At 52.9% G+C, this 15,442-nt stretch overlaps 1 protein-coding gene across 2 annotated transcripts in view; it reads right to left on the bottom strand.

Annotated features, from left to right (window-relative positions):
• Positions 1-15,442, bottom strand: part of FRMPD1 (FERM and PDZ domain containing 1) — a 29,853-nt gene extending 14,411 nt beyond the window's left edge. Inside the window, exons 1-8 of one of the 2 annotated variants that reach the window (XM_027723286.2) lie at positions 15,378-15,442; positions 8,743-8,892; positions 8,006-8,110; positions 7,100-7,257; positions 5,699-5,801; positions 5,580-5,625; positions 4,360-4,452; positions 3,308-3,415 (exon numbers count right to left, since the gene is read on the bottom strand). In XM_027723286.2, the coding sequence (XP_027579087.1) occupies positions 3,308-3,415; positions 4,360-4,452; positions 5,580-5,625; positions 5,699-5,801; positions 7,100-7,257; positions 8,006-8,106 (609 nt within the window). In that variant the 5' untranslated portion in view covers positions 8,107-8,110; positions 8,743-8,892; positions 15,378-15,442. The remainder of the gene's footprint in view (positions 1-3,307; positions 3,416-4,359; positions 4,453-5,579; positions 5,626-5,698; positions 5,802-7,099; positions 7,258-8,005; positions 8,111-8,742; positions 8,893-15,377) is intronic. The other variant, XM_027723291.2, reaches the window with a different exon arrangement.

The raw sequence follows: 15,442 nt of genomic DNA, 5'->3' as shown, positions 1-15,442 counted from the left end.
GCACCTTCCCATCTCCCAGCACTGCGCAGCACAGACCCCACACTGACCACCATCCCCACCAGTCACAGCTTCACCCTGGACAATGCCCACACCCTCCACTCTCCCACAGCCAAGAGAAGGCTGTGTGACTCAGACAAACACACAGTGCCACTTTCATTGAGTATCCCCCTGAGATTTGTGACCCTCGGCTTCCTAAACAGCAGATGATGTCACCAATATGTCCTGAGGTAGGTCCCAAAGCGTGGGACAAGGCAAGGACACCCACAGCAAGAGCTCCTCTGTTGGGTTCTCTGGGAAGGGTCTGGGGACTTGGCCTCTATCCTCCTGGGGCTGTCTGGGACTTCACCTTTCAGCCCTCCACCTCACTCTTCTGCACCTTTCTCCCTGTTTCCAGCATTGTTCCTGTTGTTGTTCAGTGCTGAGGAGTTTTACTTCTCTGCCTTTGGACTTCCTATTCAGCATGTCTTTCTCACGTCCTTGGACCAGCATGTTCCTCCAGTCTTAAAGGGTTCATTGACTTGTTGTAATAGTCTCAAGGTTAAGAATGGTGTTTCTAAGACAATCTCTCTTGTGTTTCTTTTGCTGTGCCACATGTTACAAATCTCACAGCCTCAGTCCCTCTCAGCAGAGAGCCCACACACCCTGGATGTGCTGCCAGAGCAAAGATAAACACTTCTGAATCTTCTTCCTTATTCTCCCCTTCTCATTTTGTGGGGTTCAAGTCTCTACAGTCACCACTGAAAAAAAAAGAGAGAACACTGCTGGTATTGCCAACCCCAAGATCCAACTCCTCTGTGCTAAACAGCATGAGCACATCTTTGACAGGCTTTGGGTCCTCCATCAGTTCCAGGAGACTGATGCCATGTTACACCAGCTGTGCCTTTCCTCTGGAGCTCCCATGGCCACAGTTATCATGTGAGTGGGGCCTTGCACATCCAGCACACAGCAAAACTTACACCTACTCAGAGATTCATATACAAATTATCAGCACTCTCCCAATTATCCAGCCAGAACAACCAGGTAGGGTTTCTCTCCTTTTGTGCAGGCTGTCAGAAGCTACTATGAATTAACCCTAAAAGCTTCAGCAGCTGTACCCGTCCTGTCTGGGGTACGGGCTGATTTACCCCACGTTACTGCTAATAACACACTGCCTGGTGCTGAACCATGAGCCCTGAGGGACCCGTCCCTTGCATATTGCTCAGTGATATGGAAATACATCATCAGCCGAAGGAAAGTGGGGCCAGACAGCACTGAGGCTCATCAACAATTTATGTTCCCAACCCAGAGTCTCAGGTTTCAGCTGCAGAAGGCAGTCGCTGGGATCCTTCCCGTCACCACAAGGATCACTTAGCCATGCTCCATTAGGATGACAAGAGCAGTATATTTACTGAAACAGGAGGCTGTGCAGTTTTGCAGGGCCATAATACCCATTTTGGCTGCCTTAGTACATCAGCCCACGGAAGGGAGAGCAGCCCTAAAGCACTCAGGGCTGCTGTGGTGGATAGTACTTTTCCAGAAAGAAGTCATAAATATGCAACAAATTTATTTACTCTTCTTTTGTGCTAATACTTTACTACTCAAAACAGGGTACATATCCAACTGGTGAAAAGGAAAGCCAGTGGGACCCCAGCGCCCAAATGAACTTCTCCTACCTTTATGCTCTCAGTAAATGAGCGACAAACTACACACTGATTGTGTCCCTCCTCTGCACTAATACTCCTCTGGTATGATTAGCTCAGCAGATGCTGACTGAGGCATGGGGGTAGAGGGGCACAACGTGCAGCATCCCCTCCAGAAGTGCCTTCTTCGGGCTGCTCAAGACCTTTCTCCAGATCCCTTGAGACCCACCTCGCATTCACTAAGTGACTGGCAGGAATCTGAGACCTCCATGGACTGTGACACCAGTGCCCAGTCTCTGGCTGACACAGCTCCATGGAAGCTCCAGGAGATACTGGTGTGAACTCCCAGCTGCAAGAAAAGCAGGGACTGCTGGCAATTCCAGGCCTGCCTGTATCCCACAACCAGTCCTGTCCAACACTTCTCACTCATCTCTGCCTGGGCCCACTTCCAGAGCATGTCCTCTCCTTTGCCCTTCCCTGCCTGGTGAGCTTGGTGGCCTGTGTCACATCTCCCAGGTACATGAGGGGTCTGGTACCTGGATTCTGTGTCAGAGAGAGTGGCCACACCACCACATCACACAGGCAGGACACCAGACACTTGTCACCAACACCTGTGGGATATGAACACAGCCCTTGGAAGGGCAGGGATGAGCCTGGCAGCAGCACCAGCACACCTGGCAACAGGGTGAAAGAAAGGGAAGAGGAAAAGGGACACGTGGGTGCTTCATCATCACTGCAAATAAGTGAGATTTAGTCAGACCTGGATGACTGAATAGCACTAATGAGCAGGGATGTGAGTGGTGCATTTTGACCACTGAATTTTTTCATTCTGAAGGAAAAAAAGAAAACTCAACAGAACTAATGACTCCTGACTGAGCCCAGTCCACTCCACTGAGTTAATTGAGTTACACAGAAAGAAAAAGGAAACATTCAGGAGCTGTTCACACTTTGGAGAAGCTATAAAGTATTCTCACTTCTGCTACAGGCAGACCTAAACAGGCTGACTCATATCGACCCAGTTTGTCTCCTGCCAGCACCAGGAACCCCATAATGGGTTTTCAGCACCCTCCAGGAAGCTGTGACCTGGCTCACCTTAAAGAGGGTCAGATACAGAGGCAGCTGAGGATGCTCTGAGGAAACCCTCTGCAGGGGTAGGACAACAAGCCTCCACCCTGTCAGCTCGAGAGCACGTGTCACACCTAACAGCAAAGCAAACACCAGCACCAAACCCTCTGATCACAGTGTAACCTGTCCTCAGGAGGGGACACCCCAGCAGGGGACATCCCAGCTACTCCAGCAGCACACAAACCTGGCACACACGTCAGCGTTCACCTGGCATCTTTAGGATCAGCGTTTGTCATGGCCGAAATTCAGTGTGGGTTCACCACAGATGGATTAGCACCTCAAGAGATGACAACTGCCTCCTGCAGCTGTGAAGTGATGGCTTAGGGCATGACGGTGGGACAGGACAGAAATGCATGCAGGTATTTTATATTAGTCCAAGTGAGCAGGTCAAACGCAAACTCCTGCAGAGATGCCAGTGCTCCCCTCTGGTTGCCCCAGGAGCTGTTGGGAGCAGGTGCCTGGATCATGCCCAGGGCGACCAGCACAGTGAGTCCCAGCCACACAACCCCAGCCCGGGACCCACCCACAGAGAGCTCCCCGTCCCCGCCCCGCGGAGCCCTGACCTGTGAGTGCCCGTTCAGCAGCACCTCCTCCGCAAACCGCACTTTGACGGGGTTTGTTTTCAGCCTCGCCCTCTTCTCCTCGGTGAGGAACGACGACTTGGGTCCACCCTGAAACAAAAGTGGTGGTGGGTCAGGGCAGCAGCCTCGGGCAGGAGCAGAGCCCCCGACATGGGCATGGCACATGGTCACCCCTGCCCTGGGGCTGCTCCCACTGTGCTGCCTCGAGTCCACAGAGACGTGTCTAGGGAGGCTCTGAGCTCCCAGCCTTGCTCCAGGCCCTTTTGACCTGTCTGGGCAGCTGCTGAGCTCAAGCCTGGCTGCCCAGCAAGGGGACACATGTGCCGCACCCACTCCCAATTTCACTGCATGGGAGCCAGCTGCTGTGCTCAGGCATCTCCACACCTCCTGCAATGAAGCCAGGGCACCCCAGAATGACTGTGAATCTGCCAAGAGTTGGTCTGCAGTGGGGCTACACCTAAACCAACACCTGTAGAGAGCCTAGCAGTGATGGACAGACCCGCGCCAGCACACCACAGCCAAGTGAACAGCGTGTCCTGGCTCCGCTGGGCTTCCCAGAGTGCAGTGTCATACTGCAAACCACTCAGGAAACTGCCCAAGGTCACAAAGCCAACTTTGTTGCACTGCTATCACACAGCCTTGCTCTCATCATGACAGGGTCCTACCAAGCTCACAAGGAACCACATGAGTTGAGGAACCACCAAGTCCCTGTGCACGAATGTGCTGCTCTTGTACAGCACGATGTTCCCCAAGAGCAGAGGCAGAATCCCTCAGCATCCTCCTGCGTGGCTTCCAGGCAGAGTCAATCCTACACCTGCCAGAGGTGCTGGTGCCTCCTGGACTGCCACAGCCCCATGCTGTCCCGAGGACACGCGGCAGGGAGGGAGGATGGGAGTCAGGAGGAGCCCCTGTGCACGTCCGGACCTTCCAGAGCACACCAGGGCACGGAGAGCATGACACCCTGCACGTGGGGTCACAGCCTCCCACATCCCAGCCCTGCAGAGGGTCTGGGACCTGGTGGTGGGAGGTGTTACCTCTTGGCTCTGAGCTGCCTTCAGAGCAGGGCAAGAGTCACTCCCAAACCCTGCATCAGGCGTGGCTGTGTTTGGAGATGTCCTTAAAGTGACCTGAAAATGAAAAAAACTATATGGGCTTGTGCCCCATTTGCTTCTCAGCAATCCCTGAGGGCCTGTGAAGGGCACTCCAAATCCCATGAAGGGTTTTCCAGATGCTTTTTTCTCTCTGAAAAGCCATTGCATTTTGCCTCTTTGGGCAGGCATTCAGGTCTTGCATAACCAACTCCAATTTTTTCCTGATTCCCAGATCAGGGCTGGCCAGACCAACAGCCAATGCACTGGGCAAGGGAGATGAGATGAGATTAACAGAGAGGGAAACCACCCATCAGTGGGTTTGCTTGCAGTTTTTCTGATTACTTTGGCTTTGTGCATGATTGGATGCCTACACCTGGGAAGCTTTGGGCAGGAAAAATATTTGAGATTTTCTCTCTCGTGTACCTTTCCTTAAGAGCCAAGAAATCTCAAGCCTGAGAGCTCCAGTAACTTCTGAAAGAAACATCACTCTTGTTTTAAGAATAAATCAAAATAAAAAACAAAAAACCCTCCAAACAAATGAAAAACACTCCAGAAATATTTTCAGGTGCTGGGGAGGGGAGAAAGGAGGTGGTCTGGATGGAATCCCACTCAGGCCACTTTCATATCTCACAGGAAGCCCACAAACCAAATTTTGTCTTTTCTTTGCAACTCAGCCTTTACACCCAGTAAATTCCATGTGGATAACAATACATCCTGCCAGCATCAAGTGCCTTCTGGGGAATTCTCTGCTACAGAGATCAGCAATCAGCACTAAAACTTCACGGTGCAACTTTGCTTGTGTTCCCAAAGCACAGTCTGCACCCGAGTCCCAGCCCATCACTAGACAGAACCTGAGGAACAAGGGATGAGTTTTTCCAGCAGTCAGAAGGAAAAGCTCATGAGCTTCCAAAGAGCACCAAGGGTGGATGCTGAGCCTGCTGCCACAGCACCTCCCATTGTGCCCAGGGTTCCCACATCCCAGACAGCGCTGGCACACAGGAGTGCTCCAGGCACCCCTCAGTGCTGGCCACAGCTCCCCAGCAGGACCTGCCTGCCTCCCCCAGTGGGGGATCAGGAGGCCCTTGGGGGGGGCGGTATCCCAGCCGCCCCACGGCCATGGCCATGCCAAGGGGTGCCAAGAGAGCCGAGGAAAGGCCACTTACGGACGTGCAGCGCAGCACAGTCAGGAGCAGCTCGTCGCCGGCGTCCCTGCAACAGACACGTGGTCAGCAGGCGTGTCCCCTGCCCCTCTGCCCTGGCCGGGCGCGGGGTGACACCACACCTGATGACGCTGGCAGCTCGTTCCACAGACAGGTCCTCCACCCCCCTGGAGTTGATGCGGAGGATCTGGTCACCCGGCTGCAGCTTCCTCTCGGCAGTGCTGCCTGCAGGGAACCGGCACACTGTCAGTCAGAGGCCTCCTCCCCCAGGGAATCATGCCATCATTTAGGCTGGAAAACTCCTCCGAGATCATGGAGTCCAACTGTTAACAGCAGTGTGGACCACAGCACTGCCAGGTCCACCACTAACAGTGTCCCCAAGCACCACATCTACACTAGGGATGTCCAGAGATGCTCACTGAGCTCCTCTTCCCTCCCAGCACCTGCTTCCCTCAGCAACTCTCTCTGGATGGCAAAATAAAAGGGGTTGGAGGACATTGGGCACTGATGCCAGCCTGTGTGCCCCTGCTTGTGTCTGTGCCTCTCACCTGGACCTTCCTCTGCCCCATGGAAAACCACTCCTGTGTGTGCCTGTGCCCTTGTCACTGCCCACCACACTGTCCAACCAAACACAGGCCTGGTAGCCCTGGGCTCCCACAGCAAGGGAAGGGTTCTTTGTGCCTCAGTTTTAGTAAAATGTTTATTCTTTCTGATTAGGAGAAAAGAAAAGCACAACAGAAAAAAAACTCCTTCCCCACTTTTTATACCCCAAGACTCTGAGATAATTTTGCCATGTTTCACACGGAAAGAGAAACGGGAGGTGACAGAGGGACATCCCCCAGCCCACATAGATGGCCAGCAGAGGAGCTCCAGCCACACCACAGGCAATGGGCACAGTGTCTCTCTGGCTGCCACGCTCACAACAACAGGTAAAAACCAGGTGGTTTTGTGCACCTGTTAAAAAAAATGAAAGGTAAATAAGAAACAGATTCAAAGTTTTTGACTCAAAACCTTCGGGCCACCTTAAAAGCACCTCTCCCTTCTATAGCTGGAGGAGTGGATCTGCACGACTTCAGCACTGCCTGGACCCAGCAGTGAAACTCTCCATGGTACAGGGCTGGAAGCCCAGGATCTGTTCAGCAACAGGTCACTGGGGCCACAGCAGAATAAGATGAAATTCTCTAAGATTAGATGAAATTCTTCCTCTGCAACTCAGAGAAAACACCAGGAAGGACGTTGCTCCCTGCACCACGAAGGTCAGCAGCGAGCGAGCGCAGGTGAGGAACCCGTGGAGACCCTGCTGTGGACTCTGCACCCTCAGAGCTGGGAGATGCCTGAGCAGTCTGTCTGCCACGGGCACCCAGGCTTCTGTCTGCAGTGTCCAAGGGTCACATGCCAAACAGGTACCTCAGAAACCACACGCATCTGGCAGGAGTCCATCACCAAGGCCCCCGGGGGACTGGGGGCTCTCAGAGCCATGCCCACGGGAGGAGCCCAGCGCTCACCCTCCTCCCGGCGCTTACCCGCGGTGACAGAGGCGATGGTCAGGGGCAGGCTGGGGCAAATCTCAAAGCCGTAGTGCTGCAGGACCAGGTCCTTGTACACGGTGACGGTGAGCTTGGCCTGGCTGGCAGGGGGGACGACGCTGTCCCCGGCGCTGTCCATCGCCGACATGCTGCCCCTGCAGGATCAGAATCCACACTTACACAGGATACAGCCAGAGACACCCTGTCCAAGGGGCCTGGACCCACACGCATCCCCACTCTCTGTGGGACACGGCGCTGCACAGCAAGGACAGCACTCCCTGGGTCCTCAGCTCTCTCCCCCACAGCCAACAGCAACTCCCCAGAGTCCAGAGAAAGCTGAGGACACCCGAGGGGCTGCAACCAAAACTTCTCAGTCATCCCAGCCCATGGTCACACGGAGAGAGAGCTCCACTGTCTCCATCCACAGGCAACAGCAGCACCTTCTCCCAGCAAGGCAGCGAGAGAATGTCCAGCCCTCAGCCTCTGCTGAGATCAGCTTAATGCTGATTCTCAGACCCCAGGGAAGGAAAGCAGTCATGGACCAGGATCCCTGGTCAGTGCAATCCAGTCTTGCCCAAAAATGTGGGCCCTTGGTAAGAGACAAAGACAAGCAGGACCCCACCTCCAAGAACAGCAAGTTTTGCATGGAGCAGTGCTGTGTTTCTCCCTCACAAAACCACAATGGAGGAAAGCAGGAACATCTGTCCCTGGAAACCAATGGATTGCTTAAAACCACTGTTGTTTTCCTTTTTCTAGGGACTACTGCACGAATATTTCCCAAGAACAACAGAAGCAACGAGTATGACCTGCAGCCTGTGCCAGCCCCTGTTCATTGCGAACAGCCCTGTGCTGCCTCTGATGGAAGGTGATCACAGAGACTCCTTTCACAAAGCCCACACTTACCTGGGTGCGCTGTCTCGAGAGCGATGAAGCCATTTTGCTACCATTTGCTCTATTCTACATGCTTTTCGTGTCTGGATTAGGTTAGTCTCCAAATCTTCCATTTACCTGAAAGTGACAGAAACCACAGGAAAACAGAAAAATAAAAGACTGAGGGAATCTTCTGGACACCAGTTCAGAGTTACCAACACCAATTCACAACTCTTTTATAATAAAAAACCTTGTGAAGACCATGAGCTATAACAGGGGATAACATCTGTTGTGACACTCGCTGTGATCCCCCTGCCCACCCAGCCTCCCCTGCCTGGTGCTTTTGGTTGTCTGTGAGTAGTGAGTAACCCATAGTGAGTTACTCTCCCAGGGCAGACAGTGACCCAGCAACCTCTGTTATCCTTTTCCACAGATTTCATGGATCCAGGATCTTCTCTGGGAGATGCAAAGGCTAGGTCGGCTTTCAGCCCCCAAACCAAACCTGCCAGACCACGAGTCTTCTGTCAAATCAGAAAATTGGTTTGACATTTGCAAATGCAAACTGCAGTGGTAACTGCACACTCCAATACTGCGTCTTCCAAGGCACAGGAAGCCTCTGTAGCCACGCACCACTGTTGTTACTCTGAGCTCAGACCCTGGGAAAAACCGTGGGCTGTGAGTGAACCAAACACAAAATGAAACAAAATATGTCTGCATCCGCCAGAAGTCATGAAGATTATCAGCTCTTTGTGTTTCTCTGTTATATGCACCTTTCACACTGTGTCTTCTGCTCAGCCTGAGAGATCTGTACGTCCTGAGCTCCTCCCTCGAGTCTTCTCCTGGCACTGGAAGTTCTGCACCTCAGGGACATGCTCAGTCACACTGGCACAGCAGGCTGCTGGTCCATGGCAGAGCCTCTGCTGTAGCAGAAATATCAGTAAGTTAATTTCTGAACCACAAAGATAGCTGCAAGCTCGGATAAATGAGGAAAAAACATTTTGTCTCCACAGAAACTGGACCTGTTCCCTCAGCACTCTCTCAGGGCACAGTGCTCCCCCAGGTCACCTTTCCTAACAAGGAAGGGAGGGCAGGACCCATGTTTGCCAACTTTTCTCTCCCTCCCAAGGAGCCACTCAGGCCCATTTTGCTCCCTGCCTGTGCAGCCATGGGCAGAAAACACAGAGGAAATTCAGCCCTTCAGCAGTTCTTGCACTGGGCACTCTCTGGGCTTTCTTTCTTACATAATTCAAACTGCTCCTTCAGCCACACTGCTCCTGTATCTGCCCCTGAGAAGCATCTCCAAATCCAGAACAGTGACCCTTGTGATCCAGCTGTGTTTTCAGAGGAAGTTAGAGCTTGTAGGGTGGGAAATCTGACCCCTTTCCAGAGGGTGACTGGGAAGTGACCACAGAAGGAGCAGAAGCACAGCAGTTCTGCAGCTTGGAACACACACACGGGATGTGTCCTGAGCAGACACGGTCCCTGCTCGGTGTGTCCCCTCTCAGCCGGGGGCTGTCACCATCCATAACACCCGTGCAGCAGCAGCAGCATCTGCTGGCTTGGACCTCACCTCTCTCCTCAGCAGCACAAGGTGGCTTTCCCACTCCCCCCAGACACCTGATGTTCCCTCTGAGCCATGGGGAAGGTCGTGCCCGCAGCAGCTCCTTCCTCCCAGAGCTCCCTGCCGGGATGCCTGGAAGCCTCACACTCCAGCTGCTGATGTGCTGATTGAGACAACAATCCTCCTCCTCCACTTCCTCACCACCTCCATCAGCAGCTCCATCTCCCACCCCTTCCCCCTCCCTCTGCTGCTCTGCAGAAAGGACAGACTTCTCTATCTGGGCTTCACAAAACAGAATTTCCAGAGAAAGTCTCTTAACCTGCAGGACAAGGAGGAAAAGCCTAAAAGACAAATGGAATACTGAGGAAAAAAACCCACATCGTGCTTTCAGTAAACGGGAATGTTTGAGCCAAACAACAGGTGCCTTAGAAGAGGCAGTTTGAACAGGCACTATTTCCACAAAACAGTGCACAACACCAGGAGCAGCTTTGTTTCCTGTGCTGTTCTGACACCACAGCTGGTACCTCTCCCCATTCCAGGATGTCCCATGGCAGCTCCAACCCAGGTCCTACTCCCAGCTGCCCTTGTGCAGCTATTTCTGAGCCAAGCCCCTGAGCACGTCACTAAGCAGCTTGGGCTGAGATCCTGATGCACAGATCCTTCAGGTCTGCCAGAGAGAACTGTGACTCGACAGGTGTTTATTTTCACAACCAACCGACCCTTTCAGAGAGCTTGTGAGGGAACCCGGGCTGGTGGTTCTGGCTTTTCAGGAGCAACACAGACCTGAAGGCCAGGGCCTACCTCTGGGTGTGCAGCCACAGAGCAGCACAACCAGCAGGTGTGTCGGGACATGCACAGCACAGACCTGGCCAGCAGGAAAAAAAACAAACCCACTTTCAAGGAGAACACTTCAAATTTTCACGGAAAAGTATTAATTCATCAAACTGAAATTTTCAGAGGGGCAAAGTTTTACCGGTACTTTTGACGCTACATCTTTGGTTTAAAGTGTTGGCTACCACCAGAACATGGCAGCAGGAGCAGCAGTGGGGACCAGCAGATTTCCTGCATCTGCTGTCATAGAACTATGTGATCAGAAGTGGCCATAAGCTGCTGTCCACCTGTAAGTGAAGTTATCTTCACTCCTCTGGGCTCCTGGAAGCATCTGTCCAAGTGCTTCCTGCCATGGAAGCCCATCAGCAGCGAGTTCAACAAAGGCACTGAGAGCAGCCTTGGGGAGAAGGACTTGGGGGTGCTGGACATGGCCCAGCCCAGAAACCCCCTGTGCCCTGGGCTGATCCCACAGCGGGGGCAGCAGGGCAGGGGGGATTCTGCCCCTCTGCCCCCTCAGGTGAGACCCCCCTGCAGAGCTGCCTCCAGCCCTGGGGAACAACAACAGAAGGATATGGAGCTGTGGAAGCAGGTCCAGAGGAGGGTCACAAAGACAACCACAGGGCTGGAGCACCTCTGCTACAAGGAAAGGCTGAGAGAGTTGGGGTTGTTGAGCCTGGAGAAGAGAACATGCCAGGGAGACCTTAGAGCCCCTTCCAGTGCCTCAAGGGGCTCATAAGAAAGATGGAGACAGATTTTTTTAGCATGGCCTGTAGTGACAGAACAAGGGATGATTGTTTTAAACTAAAAGAGGGCAGATTCAGACAAGATACAAGCAAAAAACATTTCACAATGAGGGTGGGGAGGCCCTGGCACAGGTTGTCCAGAAAAGCTGTGGCTGCCCCATCCCTGGAAGTGTTCAAGGTCAGGATGAATGGGGCCTGGAGCAAGCTGGGATAGTGGAAGGTGTCCCTGCCCGTGACAGGGGTTGGATTAGATGACCTTTAAAGGTCCTTTCCAACCCAAACTACGCTGTGGTTCTATGATTACATCTCTTGTGTACCTGGTGATACATCCTCACACTGCACAGCTGAGAGATGAAGCAGGGCTGGCCCCTGCCCGGGCCACCCCAGCTCACCAGCTGTGGCTGTCTCTGGAGCCACCTGCCAGGTAGGTGCAGGTTCAGGAGAACAGCAGGTTCTCGCACAGCCAGCTCAGGGATCACGTCACAGCCAGCTTAGGGCAGGGAGGTGAGGCTGCGAGGGGTGGTGTCTGCTCCTCCAGCTGCTGCTTCTGCCAGGACACTACCACAGGGTGAGCACGTCCCTGGCTACCCAGGCAGGCAGAAGAAAACCAAGCTTGTGGCTCTGAGCTGCACCAGAAGACACTTCTGGCACAACCGGGCACCTCTGCAGCAAAGATTTTGAAGGTCAGCCAGCTCCGACAAGACATGAGGACAGAACAGTAACTCACCCATTTTCCACACAGCACCCTCTAAAGATGTTCTTGGAGACACAGCCAGGGAGACAGCTGAGCCTGAGAACCAGGGTTAAAGCTCCTGTGGCACTCTGCACTCTCACCACGTTGGCTGTGCACATACAAATAACACAGTCCTTGCAAAAACAAAAATTAAGAAAGGAAAATGCAAAAAGCCACTGTGGCTGTCCCATCTCATAAGCCTGCAGTGTTTGGCTGGTTTTTGAGGAGAGGAGTTGCTCTCACATGGCTGCCACACATACACTGCTGCTGTAGGAGGGTCCCAGGCCCAGCTGGGGCTCATCCTGCTGCCCAGGAGGGTCCGGAGCAGGGCCCTCCCCACGGCCACAGGCACCCCTGCGTCACAGTCCCCATGCCCCTCACGGCCACGCAGGGAGCACCCCCACGGCACCGTGTGACACTGTCTGACATTGTGTGACACTGCCAGACGTCACTAATGGGATTGAGATCTGTGCAGCCCAGTTTATCCCCCAGGCTCTCGTGTCAGCTGCTGTCTGGTCACCCCCAGAGCCCCAGGAGGAACCACTTCAGCACCAAAGGGTGTGTGATCAGGTCCTCTGACCTTCCCTGGCTCAGAAAGAGAACCTGTGCTGTGCCAGAAGCCTGTGATGTTCAGCACTTCTACGTAATACCAGGCAAAGAGTATCCACCAGTGCCACAACTCAGAAAAAAAAAAAAAAAAAAAAAAAAAAAAAAAAAAAAAAAAAAAAAAAAAAAAAAAAAAAAAAAAAAAAAAAAAAAAAAAAAAAAAAAAAAAGCACCGTTGCTTTTTAATACTGTGGGAAATCCAGGCTTTCACCTACAGACAGATACTGTCAAGGAAAAAAGATAAGATGAAAGAAAAGAAAACAAACAAGAAAACAAAACCAAAACAGAACTCAAACAAACAAAAAAACCCCCCACCAATCAAAAAACTTTCCAGCTGCTCTAAGTCAAAAACAACCTGCAGGAGAATTTAGCACTTGTCAACCCAGAGAAGGCAGCAGAGATTCTGTTCTGTACCTGCACATCCCCATCTTCCTCTCTCAGCTGGCAATGGCAAGGTTTTACACAGACACAGTCCGGCTCCAAAAGAGCAGGATTAGTTTTAAAATGTGAAATTCTGGGCAGAGCATGTAAAGACTTCAGGCGCCAAATAAAAATGGTTTCAGCAAAGGCCATACATCCTTGACGGGCTCAGGGCATGAGGGGAGAAGCAAGAATAGCTCTGTGCATGGTGCATTACACACAAATCAAAGGAAATGATAAACAGAACGTTCAAGGTGGAAAGGAGGAAAATCAATATTTCCCTCCTGAATAGCTTTCACTCCTAAAAATAGACTCCTGTGGAAGTGCATGAAGACTTTCCTCCCTTCAGCTCTGTCTCCCAGGACAAGAACTGCCAGCAGAGAAGGAATGTTTCCCTCTGCTTTCCTGACTTGCAACTCCTTTTCACAGTGAAGAAAAGATCTGCCTGCGAGCCCGTGGCTGGATCCTGCTCCCCAGCCCCTGTTTGCACAACACCACGGAACCAAGCAGCTCACCTTCTAAGAAACATTTGCATGCCACTGGCAAATTGCACAGCAGGGCAAAAAAAGAAAAAAAAAGCTTCTGTGCAGACCTTCACACATTGTCCCTGATCTCTGTGTCCTGGTGCAGGTCTGGAACCAACCAATGTGCCTGTGGAGTTCAGCACTCTGGAGTATTGCCAGTGCCTTCCTGGGACTGTTTGCACAGCAGAAAACTCAAGACCAGGGCTGGCACCACAACAGGTTCCTCCACACCTGTCTGTACAGGTGATCTCTATGCGTGTCTTGGATTTTACTGAGCACAGGGGCTGGGAAACAGCTTCGGTTTGGCCTTTTGGCAAATGTCAAGAAAGGAAGAATAAAACAAAAAGGAAAATATATGCACTTAAAAAATACTGTTTCAAGAATGTCATGCCACATACAGAGACATTTCACAAGAGCCCCAGAGGTTCTCTCCAGCTTTAAAAACATCTGCTTTCCACAAGGATAGAGCCCGGAGCACTGAACAGCATCAAGGAACTGTTTGCCAGCACACTGCTCAGCAAAAATTCAGAGGACAATTTACTAAACCTTAGAGGAGTGAAATTCAGGATCAGTAAAAGGCAGGATGGCAGCACATGTGGAAAGGTGCCATTTGCCTGCTCCCGATGGCTGAACCAGGGAGGCAGAGAGGCCACAGGGCTGGGCACAGTTTGCTTTGCTATGTCCTGCCATCACTCACATGTGTCTTTGCCTTGGTCCGGTCCCAGAGGCTTCTCATCAGTCTTGCCAGAGCTGCATGGACCAATTCACTGACAGGGGAACGGGATAAGGGTGGGGTGCCTCTCTAGGCAATGTCAGCTGGAGTTTACGCAGGGAAAATCAAATGCTGCCAGCAGACACCCAGAATTCTTTTCTTTTCCAGCTTAGATTTTTCTCAGATTGTACAACAGCTCTCTGAACATCTGCCTCTCTGCCTTGCTATAGAGAACCCTGGATGGGAGCGGGAACAGCACCACTAAAAGGGCTAAAGTGAAGGAAATGGTTCACTGGGAGCTTCCTATCCAGCATTACTGTCATTTCCACCTCTAATTCTGCAGATTCTCCTGGGCCAGCAAGCCTGCTCTTCTGAGACAAGACTTCTATGACTAATGGGGTTCCTAACGTTTCCCATCTTACAGTCTTATCTCACACATCCCACTAGCAAATTAAGTCTCCCCCAAATCTGGCTAGAAGCAAATACTTAGGTATTTTCCTACAGCTGTGGCAAACCCCCGTGCAACAAGGAGCCACAGACAGGCTGTGAGAATGCCAGAAAAACGCTCGGGAGGTGGAGATCAGCAAGCACACCCGGAGTAGGTTACCTGGGCGGGAGGAGGAAGGTGTGTTTGCAGAGGTTGGAGAGCCACGCGAGCACAGATGGGGCAAACCCGGGCGCTTTGGGAAGCGGTACAGATCCCTACCGCCCCCGAGGTGAGGTGCTGCCCTGCCCTGTCCGCTGTCCTTCGGAGCTCCCCCACTGCCCCGCGGGGACGGAGGTGCTCACAGCGGTACCCTTGACACCCGCACGTCAAAGTGACTCTGCCTCCCGCCCGCTCCAGCTCGGACCAAGTCTCTCACACAACATTTTCGCCATTAAGAAGCCAAAATCACTGGCTGTGAATCCCACAGCTGAGCGCTCAGGGGGGTTTTGCTCGCTTGTTTTGTTGTTGTTGGGAGCGGCGTACACGCGTATGGCTTCCTCGCACCAAAGAGGAAAGTCGCCCACGCGTTTGGTGCAAAATCGGGCAGAAACCGCTGAACCATCACCCCAGCGCGAAGAGAGGCGCACGGACCCCGTGGCCCCGCGCCAGAGACACCCGGTGGGAGCGGGATGGGCGGCGGCACCTCCCGCAGCCCGGACCGACGGCGCGGACCGGGCCGGCCCCGCTCCGCGAACCGGCGGCACCTGACCCCCTGGAAAAGCCCCGCGACCACCCCGCTCCTCGGAGGGCGGGGGGACCCCGCGCTGCCCCCCCAGCGATCCCGTTACCTGCTGCCGGGAGCGGAGCGCGGCCACCACCGGGGCAGCAGCGGCATCTCATCGGCAACCGCCCC

The sequence above is a fragment of the Pipra filicauda genome, unplaced genomic scaffold, assembly GCF_003945595.2.
Source record: "Pipra filicauda isolate LSUMZ 115617 unplaced genomic scaffold, ASM394559v2 scaffold236_size1216567_pilon, whole genome shotgun sequence".
Lineage (NCBI taxonomy): Eukaryota > Metazoa > Chordata > Aves > Passeriformes > Pipridae > Pipra > Pipra filicauda.
Note: the sequence above shows the minus strand (reverse complement) of the source record. Positions and strands in the feature narration are given on the sequence as shown.